The following is a 13,085-nucleotide window of genomic DNA, read 5'->3' on the forward strand; positions in this document are numbered from 1 at the left end:
CAAATATAACATTTTTTAACATTAACATTTAGATTCATGTATTCAATTTTTACTTCTAAATATCCAAAATTCAAATAGTTCTATTCAATTTTGATCATACATTTCTAAATTTTGAAGAACAAATAACAAATTTTTTCAATTGTGATTTGTATCGATTTTTTTTTTTTGAAACGATCAAATTTCGTCTTTCTGCATTTCATGAAAAAACGCGTACGTTACTTCGATTAAAATCGATATTATCGAGGCAACTCGATACCGTACGAGGTACACAGGTACATATAGTCGGGGGAAGAAATAACGGAAAAGAGAAAGATAATAGAGGGAACTTATGATTGGCTCCAAATGAATTTCCAACTAACCAATTTAATTCCGATTTCCGTGTGCGATATGCACTCGACTATTCATAATTACTCGATAGTTAGCGGCCACAGGGATCGAAGTTTATGGCTTCGCAACTCGCCGGTAATCGGATTGTCTGTCGACTGACCGAACGAACGCTTCCATAATTCTTTGTACGTAGCGTAAAATCGAAATGGAGGTTGCGCTTTGCGCATCGAGCCACGTTGGCACGTTCCTCGCCGGCTAAAATTCTTCAGGATTCTTCTTAGCAATTTTTAATCCCAAGTTATTTGTATCCGATATTGTGCCTTACGTAATAATTATTTATGAATAAATAAACAGATTATTGATTTCGATGATTTTAAGATACTTTTGAGATCAAGGATCTTAAATAATTTTATCCACCTCTTAATCTTGATTTTTTTGGAAATATAAAATATTTTTTGATATTATATGTTATATATTTTTTTTAAGGCTCAAGATAATAAATTTAATATATATTAATAATCTTTTGTATTAAATTAATTTATATAAAATTACTTAATTATTTAGAAAAATTACTTTTCTTATATAATTTTTTTTTTTGACGAAATTCTATTCGTTCCAATTGCACGCAATTCATTATGTTTCACGTCAGTGAAAAAAAATCAGATTCATTGCTCGTTATAAATAGTCGCGTTAACGTTTTATAGTTCGACAAAAATTAGCATTGTATTTATTATTAATTTTTTCGGTCTCGTCATTTTCCATCAATTGTTTCATAACGATCGATAAAAATTATCCGTCGGTGAGGCTCCTTTCAAAACTGTGTTTAACCAATCGCAAAGATGCTATCCTGTCGTGTCTGGCACGAATCGAAGCGTTAATATGAGAAGTTTCGCGTGAAAAGTTTCGCAAAATTACATTACGCTGAAAAGTTTTCACGCCTTATTAAGATCTTGTTAGGAGAGGGCAGAACGTTTTTAAAGATATTTTCGTTCACTTTTTTTTATTTTTTCATCTCTCTGTGAAACACGTAATATTCTCGAATGCTTAATGCTGTTTTAACGTTGTTTACGATATATTTCGAAAACAATATCACGATAGCTTTAGAAGTTTCGAGTATACAATGTTGGAAAATATTACATTTATATGGATGTTTATGGCTGAATAAAATTGATTGAAAGCATCTTTATATTTATTATATTTATTTGTTTATTAAAATAAATATTATTTTTTTAGGAATTTTAAAAATTGGAAAATATTTCCCTTTTTTTATTTATTTATTTTTATTTTATATTTGTTAAATTCAAAATGCACAGTAATTTAGTAATATATTCAAATAATAAATATCAAAATATTCGAAAATAATGTTTCAAAGTTAAAAAGAATACTTTTTCCTCATAAATAACTTAAAAAGTTTTAAAAGAGAAAATAAAGTTTTATATATATATATATATATATAATATTATATAATATCAGTAATGAATAATAGAAATGCTCTTACATTACGTATTTACAATACAATATAACTTTATTACTTAACGTGTGTAATAAAGTACGACTACAATTACAGTATAAATAATATATATATATATATATGTAGATAATAATTGTTGAATCATCCTAATTAACAGATAATGACTTTAATGTGAAATGTACGATTCACGTTTGTTGTTTAACCTGATAATAAATCGATTCACACAATTATATTTTTATTTTCCAAACAATAACGAGAAAACATTTCTTTCTCCTTTTTATAATAAAAATATTCATTTAATTCGGTATATTGTAGTCTGTAAAATTTCCTCATGCGTAAATGAATGAAAATTACTTTTGGAATAATACTAGGTTGTTTTGAGGAATGCGAGTAATTATTAGAAACATCGTATTATTAGAACTGATAAAAATCGGCTCGACTCGGTAAAAGTCGGATGCACTCGGTTCGAGGCCTAGCTTATTATAGCCTTCATCCGATCATATCCATTTATTGCCGAGTCGATCCGAAGTCACTCAAGATACTTGGATCATTCGGAATCCAAATTTTTTTCGATTTCATAACCTCAATAACTCTTATAACCGCTATGTATTATCATAAACGTTAAGCAATCCCGAATGACTCTTTCAATTCCGTTATATTCAAACGATATTATTCCATTTTCCAAAAAGGTTCACTCTTGTGTCACATTATGCCACTTTAAAATTAAACAAATCTGATGTAACATATTTTTCATCGATTCTTTCGAAATGAAATTGAACGATTCTTCTCTGTTACTTTGCCGTTACAATAATAAAAAATTTCGAGTTCTAATTACGCTAAAAATTTCGCACACGTCACCGACAAAGTTGATAATATAATTTTAACGTAATTATCAACAGGCAAATGAAGGGATGGCTTTCGTTGATCGCAAAGTTCATAGATTAAAATTTAATTTTTCGCTGTTTAAAAATTTATACTTTTCCTCTGGATAATATGCGCAACCAGGATATTGAATTATTATCATCGTTCGCGTTTCTCATCTCATCCAACCACGGAAAACGCTAATTTACTTCTTATTTTCATAAATCAACCGTATTCCTTTCAAAGATCCATTACCGTCATATATAAAGCGCGTCTCGTGCATTTCGAGTAATAATATGCATATGTATATTTCAAAACAATGCCGCAACCGATATCGCGTTTTTACGTAATGCAACGTTGTATTAATCAAATGCCTGTTTCGTCGCCTCGAACCGAATTGCAACATTTTAATGGACATAGTTAAACCATTAAAATCCATATTATTTGCAATATCGTTGTGACGTGTGCAAAATTGTGTAATTTCACACGGAGACGTATTCCGTAACATCCACCGAAAATTCAAAATTTTTGTAAAAGTAATTACACAAAAAAAGTCTTTTACAATTTTCTAACATATGTAAGTTCCTTTATTTTCCAGAATTTTTTTTTTCGAAACGGAGGACCAGAACTTGCGTTCTAAATCTAAATACAAAGGTGTCTCGCGTTTTTTCAACCAACATTTTCTTACGCGTTACAAGTTTCCACGCTTCTATTATTTCACTTCGGCCGTATATATCGATTTTGAAGAAGATAGGATAGAATCTCGACTTAAATGCAAGTTGCGCGTAAGTATATGTAGTTCGAAGACGGAAGGAAAAGTTTAATCCGTGACACGTCTCTTTCTGGCGATACATCGCAAGTTATCTGGGCCAACCTACCCAGCAGATGTAAGTATCTCATGTCCTGTTGAGTACAGAGTATTGTCCTCCGCGCAGTTCACGGAATAATAAATCCTTGGCCGCGTGTTCTCGACCTACCGTTCCTTTCTCCCCTCCCCTTTCTCCACGCTTCCAGCGTCCTTTTTTCTCTCTACGTGAAATACAATGAATTTCGCTCTACGTGACACGGTATGCGCGTCGGGATATCGCGAAATGCGAATAACCCCCTTTGGATTCGATACCTGGATTGGCCAAATTTAAATTGGAAACGTTCGATTAACCAAAGTAACACGGAGAAATTCGTCGAGTTTAACACGGTCGAAATTAATTAGGAAAAGAAAAAGGAAATCGAACTATTTGAGACGTTGATTCTGAGATTATTTTATTCACAATTTTTATTCTATTGCGTTAATTTATCTTAATTTTTGATTTTTATTTTTGAAAGATGATGCGAAAGACGAATTAATTTATTGAGTCTTAATTTTTACCTTTACTTCTTGATAGTATGTATTTATCATTCGGAAACAATTTATTTCTTGAATGAAAAATATCCAAGTTATTCGGAGAAAATGTTGATAGGATGTAATGGAACTACTTAGAATATAGTTTTGAGCAATTTCGATGGAGTATTGCAACGACAAGTTCGTACTACGCGATGGCAAACAGAAACTTCGTTTCACCCTATCCTGTCGAAGTGTCAGATACACTTCGACCGATCGACTAATTTGCTTCAACGACACTATCGACTCAACTTGTTCAACTTTTGACCTGGAATACACATATATATATATATATATTGCAATGATCTTTATAATTATTTAAAATGGAAAAGTGGAATTTTCATTTTAATAATAATTGAACTTCATCCGAGCTTCTATTAGTAATTGAAATTAATACATTAATCAAATCATCTTGAGAAAAATAAAAATAGTAACAATTTTATTAGTATGAATTGAGGTTATATTATATCGATACGTTTAGATAGGAAATCGTAAATCACTTATTCAATATCTACTGTAGTGAAATCGATTCTCAATCCCAAATATCGATAAAAATTCGAAGAGTTTCTACCAAACACGATAAAGCATAGTGAATGAAAGAAATAAAATAATTAGAACAGCTAAAGGAAACGTTATTTCGTAGCGTTAAGTAGAATTTAGTGGTGGGGATGATCACATTTACGCCATCTAGATAGTTTCGAACACTTATTCATCTTCTGCTGTGCGACTATAACCTCAAACGGAGCTACATATATGGTAGAAACTGTTCTACAGATATGACTATATCTTATCTGCTCATGGAGGGCTGTCGACTATCGTGTAACCAGAGAGTTCCCATGATCATAAACTCAATCGTTGATAACGTTGATGATCGTGCGCTAAATTGACCCTCCTGAAGAGACCCGTTGGCAAGGCGAATGTGTTAGCCAAGGGACAAAACGGATGCGACGATCAGCGAGGAAAAAGCGCGTATCAGTCGGGCAAAGGGGTGTACCCCCCTTTTTTCATTTAAATTACTCGAAGGCGGTAGTGGCGCGACGCGGCCGGCATAACTAATAGCCTTATATTGTGCGCTGCCACTGCCAGTCAAGGCGACCCAAGCGCACTACCACGTCAACCATTTTGCGAGCCTGTACACGACAGGAAAATAATACGGGTTGCACATAATCCGTGAATGCTTTTCGTCTGTTTGGATCCACCGTTGCACACGGCCCGACAGTGTATACAACAATATAGGATACGTCATAGTCACAAGCGAGGAAATCACGTAATCGTTTATGCGACTAGCAACCAGTCAGTGAGAATGGAAATGTTCCGCGTAGGTAAGTATGCGTTCTACGTGTCCTCATGGGAACCAAAGATTGGCTGTTTGATGATCTATGCAGCAGGGAGAGAAGTTGAACGCAGTTGAAAGAGGTGAACTTGACTGAGAATTGAATAGGGAGAGCCTAAATAGATTTAATACTGGTGATTAGAATGCTTGATTTGGATAATAGATAAATGGATCAAAGCGTTAAATTAGTTGTTAAAATACTATTAGTTTTTTCAAGGTGACGTTCTAATCGAGAATTATACGAAAGATATTACTACTTTTTCCGAAACTTTTTAAATACAATTTTAAAATTTGAATTTAATCAAACTTAAAAGAAAATTTAAAGAATTACATTTTCCATACACATTTCTCTATTCCCTCTATCGAAACTTTGAAGCTTCAATTCCACTGCATATATAAAACCAAATCCAAGACATTCGTTTCCTTCTTCCATCATTCTAATTCTCCAATTAAAACTTTGGATTGAGCAATCGAAATGAATTTTTCCAGCCACACTTTTCACGCACTAAACAGATCAACTTATCTATGCACACCGATCACAACAGACAAATTAAAATTCAACTTCGTGCCAAGGATGGCTCGAGCCATATTCCCGCTATTGTGCGTCGTTTCATCGCGGAAGGTTATTAAGCCCAGCAGATAGGGAGGCAAAGGTACGTATACAATAAACCGAGCAACCGAGCGTGACACGAAACGGCGCGAGGAAGCGCAAACATCCATTTACGTTCGCAACGGATGCGTAAATACGTGCGCAGAAATAGAGGAATAAGTGGACGTTGAGCGTGGCTATTGGCCACGTGTGTACAAAAAGGAAAAGCAATATATATCTGGCCGGCGGACAGGATATGTTGGATAAACTAATTAACTATTGAACGATGTCGGAAGTAATTAGTCATTTATCCTATTCGTGACGCAATTAAATGTTGGATAGATTTTTTTTTTATAGGAAATTAATTTGTATATTTATGCCGTTTGCGAATGACGAATAAACGAAACCAATTCCAAGTAAATGAAAATATATTTTATAGCAGATACTGAAGAAATATCCTTATATACATACGTATAATCGTTAAATAATATTAAGATAGAGAAGAGATTTATAATTTATGGATAATAATTTTTTTTATAACCGATTAGAAATAAGTTTGTATAAATGTTGCAAAAAGTTGATGTTAAAATAAGCAAAAAATTCTTAATAAAAGTAAAACATTTTTATTAAGTATGTAATAGATTAGATAGTTGAAGACTAATTTTCATAAATATTAGATATTTCATATCGTAAATATTGCAGGTTTTTCCAGAATTATTTAACCTTTAACAATCTTCGATAAGCCAAGGATAATTATTTACTTCTTTTTTTTCACATTAGCATAAATAAGACGTAGTTACATATTATTTGAACTTCATTATTAAACTTATATTTTTTGTTTCATTCAATATGCATGTCTATTCAAATAAATTATTACACTTTAATTGTAGAGATGAAAGGAATAAAAATTAAGATAAATTAATAATTTTTTACAAGATTAACATTAGAAATACTACGCATTTTTTAATGTTTTCAAGAATAAAAATAATAAAAATACGATTGTGATAAAAGTACACTAGTAAGTTGTACATACATTTTTATCTTATTTTTATCTTTATCCATGTAAATTCTTTCAGACTTGTGCTAACTGGACATTTCTTATTCATTTTCTGCAAATAACGCGTACCTTTGTATTTCGCAATTCTATTTTTAAGTCGCTTTGTGCCGGATAACTTCACCTTAATAATAAATATTTGCAAAATATATCTGTATATTATATTATTATTTACGTAATTTTTACACATTTTTAGAATTATTTATACAAAAATTTTTTAAAAAAAATCGAATAAAATTGAACGAAATAAACATGAGATCTACGAAAATCAATATTTATTAGTACAGGATTAACTGTAATTATTTTCTGTAATTATTTTGTATTATTTTGTACAACTATATTGATAACCAATAAAATACATATCGGCAAATAAAGTATTACACTTTATCATGAATAACAAGATATCTATATTTTTCAAGATAATTATGTTACAACCATGAACTATATATAAATTTATGTACATACAATAATACGAAGAGAAATTGTACAACGAGCATGAATGTAAGCCAAGCTTTAATAATATGCAGGATACCAAATTCTACAGTTGTATCCGGTGAATCATCGAAAAATCATATAACAAATATGCTAACAATCGAGCATAATGCATATGCATTCCCAAAATTCTAGTTAACCACAACACGGTCCATAAATTACTTTCAATATCTGTGAATATCAAAGCATGGTGAACATGTATCTCAATCTGCAGGGATTTTTACTCGCCTAAGTTGTATAAACTTTTATGAAAGCCAAATTAAACGCACATTTGATTTGATAAAATCGAAATAAGGCTAGTCTTTATGCAAATAATAGTTTCTAAATAACAGTTTTTTTAAATTGAATTTTTGCTAATTATGTTCACTTGGACTAAATTGATTAATCAGAAAAATAATTATCTTTTTTTAAATACGGAATTAAATTAAATTTTTAAATTATTTCAGATATAAAATAAAATCTTTTAATTTGAAGTAAAAATATGACGGGTATAGAATAATATTTTTAAAAAAAATATTTCCATATTGGATATCACGTTTTACGTATAAATTACGATTTAAAAAATTATAATTATACAAAGTTCATTATTGTTTTCTATTTAAAATAATTTATAAGATAAAAATATTATAAAAGAATACTACCTATCCAAATATTCATGTAATAATTTCATTTTTATCTGAAAAAATTCTAAAATGATGGATTTTTTAATCGATTAAATAAAGAAAAAGTATCATAATTATAAAAAAAAAAATATTCTTGAACACATATTCAATAAATTTTTAACTTACTTTTCTTAATTTAAAAATAATAAACCAAAAATAGTATCTAAAACATTTAATCAAATGTTGAATATAACATCGTAATAAATTGTAAATAATTTGAAAAATATTCTATTCTAACCTACTAATAAATAATATTAGTATCTATTTTCCAATCCAAATTTATAATAATATTACGCAACAAGAATACAACATGCAATAATAATAAGAACAATAATATTACATAAAATTATTCTTTCATGTCAATTCATGCAAACCGAGTAAAGCTTAATTAATCCCTCCACATAAATTTACGTAAGTTTTGTTTCAAAAAAGAAAAAAAAAAAAGTAAAAGAAAACCAAAAAAAAAAAAAAAAAAAAATAAAAAAAAATAAAAATAAAAATACAGGTCAACGAAAACACGTAATAACGATGCTTGTTTTTCTTCAACCTGCAACCTATATATCCCGACAATTCTCATTTTTCCCCTACTTTTTCATCAGGAGAGACAACAATACGAGGCATATTTGCGGAATAATGAAGCAAGCCGGGACAAGGCGCGACAAAATCTTGACTGACAGGAAACTTGGATCAAAACTACAAGAACTGGAATAAACTCTCGGTGTTCGACGGGAAATTCATCCGAACAATTATCTTTGGAATGAAATGGCACCAATTAAACGAGTTTCCCCCGGTTCTTCCGTCCCTGCAAAAACGACGTCGGTACTAATTAGCAAAGTCCACGCTCCAAGTGAATTTCATACTAATCTATCTACGAGTCTTGGATGCTTCAACAACTATCTATCCTGCCTCATACTTCATAAGCGATCCCAAGTACTTTCGATATTGCTACTCGGCAATTTCTTTCTTACGATACGATATATGTCCCTAGATAGACGCCTATATCCCTAGATATTTGGTTAATTTTAATTTCCACCACAATTTATGTGAAGTTATTTCGTCATGAAATGCTTCTCTTGGTTAATATTTCGAAACATTCGCTTATTAGATAAATAATGGGATAAGAAAAAAAAAATGCAAAGAGAAAAAGATTTTGGAAATAACAGAGAATTGGACATATATTATATTGGCTAAAAGTTGAGAATCATTAACGTATTATTTCAAAATTTAAGAATTTAAAAAAAAATGATTTCAAATTTTGATCAGTAGAAGAAATGAAATTGTAATTTATAATAATATAATATAAATTTTTTTTTTTTTAAATTATAAAATTCTTTGTTTTATTAATTAAGAATTATTGTCTTAATAATATATTTGTTATCCAAAAAATAATAGACAAAAATTTGTACATTTAATAAAAAAATTAATATTTCAAAATGAAACAATTAAAATAAAAAAAGCAGAAGATAAAAAGAAAAAGAGAGTAAAGTATCATATAAAGAAAGAATAATCTATTAGGAAAGATACACGTGAAGTTGTCCACTTCAGATCGAATGACATATTAAGAGATAATAGACATATAAAGAGATTAAAAAAAAAGAGGAGCGACGAGAATAAAGAGTATTTATGTTAATTGACTGGTTTAACCTTTTCCAATCAAATAATATTCTATTTAAAATTATTAATTTGTTTACAGTTGACAACTTATATTGAATTGTATTACTTGAAGATTTTATGATACTTTATTACTTTTGAATGAAAATGAATTTTAATATAATATAATAGAATTTTTTTATTTTTAGTTTTAATTAATTAATTTTGATACAAGATGAATTAAGACATAAATATAAATTATTGATTTTTATTCAATAAAGAAAATATGAATAAAAAATACTGATCAAAATTTACAATCAATTTTAAAAATAATTTTAATTTAATAACTGTAATAATTGATTTTTAAATTGTTGAGTTTGAAACATTTACATATTTATAAACTGAAGAATATTTTAACGAGTAAATAACTGAATCTTTAATATACTATATTAAATACAATTAATTTCGACAATTCTATTAAATAATTTCTATGTTAAATAATTTCTACAATTGTATTTAAAATTAAATATATAAAAAAAATAATTCTATTTAAAAAAGATTATTTTAAGGTTATAATTAACAACGAACATATATTTGATGAAAGAATTTAAACATTAACACATTTAAAAAAAGTGCATACAAATTATACGCCATATTAAGACATTAATTTTATCACAATATAAATAAAGTAGACATATGCCAATTGGCAATATTCCCGCTTGCCTTCTATTAACGAGGAAGAAGAGGAAACGACTATTCGTGCATACGACTATCCCGCGTATAACTTTTCGCATAAAACTACATAAAACAACGGCAGACCAGTGCATCTCTTGATTTGCCAAGTTTTATAGCAAGATAGCATTGTTCCGGTACGAAAATGTTCGGTATGAGAAAAGTTAAGTCCATTTACAAATATACACGCGCCTACGTATATTTCAGAAAAAGAAGATTCATAGATATGAAGCATAGAAAATTCTCGAGATCTTATTTATTAAATGCGTAGAAACATATGTATTACATATCTTTCCTTCGTGTAATTGACAGTTATATTTAATTTGTATTACATATATTGTACCACTTTATTTCAAAACTTTCTATTTCTAGATTGTCGAACATATCATCGATAATAAATAAAACAAAAGTTTTTCAATCATCTCAGTAATGATTTGTTTTGATATATATTGAAGAAACATTTATCGCGACTGAAAATTTGTTTTGGATTTTGGCCGATGCGAATGTATGATGAGTCACCGATGTTCAAACCAGTTCATTCCGTGAGCTATTTTTAACAAATAATACTCGATACGATTTATCAATCTTGAATATTTATATTAAAGAGTATAAAGTTCACATTGACAGTTTAATATTATTTTATTTAAAACTTTTAACACATTAGTGAAAAACAAGAAAATATAATCTCAAAATTTTTTTCATACATCTACAATAAACAAAATCCGATGAATATATTAATTTTTCGAACACCCTGTAATTCCGTCTATATATATATATATATATATATATATATATATACTTCGTCTCCACATGTATTCAGTATACGCATGCTCCTTTCGCTCGAAACAGCATTTATTCAGTTGTCACGCAACGAGATCACGAATATGACCTTAACAATTGCCAAGGAATTCTATCGAGCGTACTTTATGCACTTGTTCGTCTCTCTCGAAAAACTATCGAGCTGTTTGAAAATTACGGAATCGCGAATCGAAAGTTATATCGTCAAATTTAGTTCATTATATCAAGAAAAACTAATTTCAAAGGGAACTTCGAAAGACAAGCAACGATATCGATAACCAAACATCGAACATGACGGCTGAACATCTGCCAGCGTAATCAATCTCAAATAAATTTTCCCTTCAAAATTAGTTTATGTTGAATTTTAAAAAATGAACAAAAAGAATAAAGTTTTGATTTATTGTAACCATGTGTAAAAAAACGTGTACTTACCAGGGAAACTGTGCGTGCATGCGATGAACCACGCTGCAACGAATAGAACGCCAAGGGTCTTCATTTTTCTTTGCACCAGAAAGTCGCTCCGGTAACTTTCTACGACGATGATTCGATTAGTACTGACGGGTTCGGCTTCTTACGAACGGGACTGTCACAGAACTCGCGAGAGGATCAAGGTCACTCACAGAACCAGCTCACTGAAACTCCCTGACGCTTTGCACCACGACTTTTGTCTCGCGCCACTCTATATGTGATCGTTCGCCTACTGCTCGACCAATCGTCACGCTTCTTGTCGAGATCACGTGAACAGTCAGTCACGTGATCGTAGGGCGCGCTGCTTGACTCATAGCATATCTTTTTCCGGTATTACTAATCCCATGCTATGTCTATCGTATTTAACAGCTGTGCAATCATTGTGCGAGCATTCCCTGCAATCATAAATTTTATACTGAATTATATAATAGAATCATTGATAACATAATGATAGAGAATCAAACGTATGCTACATTAATTTGACGAACAAATTTTTTCTTTATTCTTCAAATTTTGATCATATGATATCACGTCAATTACAGAGTACGAATATTTTAAATAAATACAATTAATAAATAAATAGTTTGTAATCAATAGCAACTGTATTTGTTCTTTAAAATGCATTTAATAATAATTTTAACATTCATAGTATAAATGCACATCTGAACAGAAATATCGTGAAGAATTTTATAGCAATGATATTCAATAATTATTTTAAATATAGAATTTTTATATATTGATTTTTTCCATTATTGTCGAGAGAAAAATCATAATATGCATGAAATCTATATAATATTAATTATTTAAAATAACTGAATTTAATGTTCTTCTAAAACGTAATATATAAATAATAATAATAATATAATAAATAATATAATAAAATATATAAATAAAATATTAATTAAATTATAAATTTTTTATTAAAATTATAATTAAAATAATTTGTAAATTATATTATTATATTAAATTATATTAATCTAATTTGTAAATTATAAATTGCATATTTTTATTTAAAATATATATCCAAAGAAAATATTTATAAATCATTGTATCAATAAAAATATTAGTATATATTTAGATTGTTTTATATTTTGATATATTTTTTTTTTTTTAGAATTATTCTAAAAATTAAACTGTAAACAATTAACGCTGTCTGCAAATTAACGCTGTAAATACGTTATGATAATATCTTTGATTTATTTATAACTCTTTTAACATAGTTGAACAATTATGAACAAGTCTATAATCACATAAATACTTGATTACACGAAACAATGTATATAATTTGTTTCACTGCTTCTGTATTCAAATGCTTATAATTGTATGAATT

The 13,085-nt window shown here is 29.1% G+C and overlaps 1 protein-coding gene and 1 long non-coding RNA gene across 3 annotated transcripts in view; one reads left to right on the plus strand and one right to left on the minus strand.

Annotated features, from left to right (window-relative positions):
• The window catches only part of LOC100868517 (icarapin-like), a 41,182-nt gene extending 29,032 nt beyond the window's left edge, over window positions 1-12,150 (minus strand). For both annotated transcript variants that reach the window (XM_012494595.2, XM_012494594.2), the window contains exon 1: window positions 11,720-12,150. In XM_012494595.2, coding sequence (XP_012350049.2) covers window positions 11,720-11,783 — 64 coding nt within the window. In that variant the 5' untranslated portion in view covers window positions 11,784-12,150. The remainder of the gene's footprint in view (window positions 1-11,719) is intronic.
• Window positions 5,122-6,535, plus strand: LOC147656745 (uncharacterized). Its single transcript, XR_015293646.1, has 2 exons — window positions 5,122-5,359; window positions 5,860-6,535. It is a non-coding gene; the product is annotated as an uncharacterized LOC147656745 (long non-coding RNA).
• Window positions 12,151-13,085: the final 935 nt, after the last annotated feature.

This window comes from Apis florea, unplaced genomic scaffold (assembly GCF_048593485.1).
Source record: "Apis florea isolate Af1SG1 unplaced genomic scaffold, ASM4859348v1 contig_3496_pilon, whole genome shotgun sequence".
NCBI classification, from domain to species: Eukaryota; Metazoa; Arthropoda; class Insecta; order Hymenoptera; family Apidae; genus Apis; species Apis florea.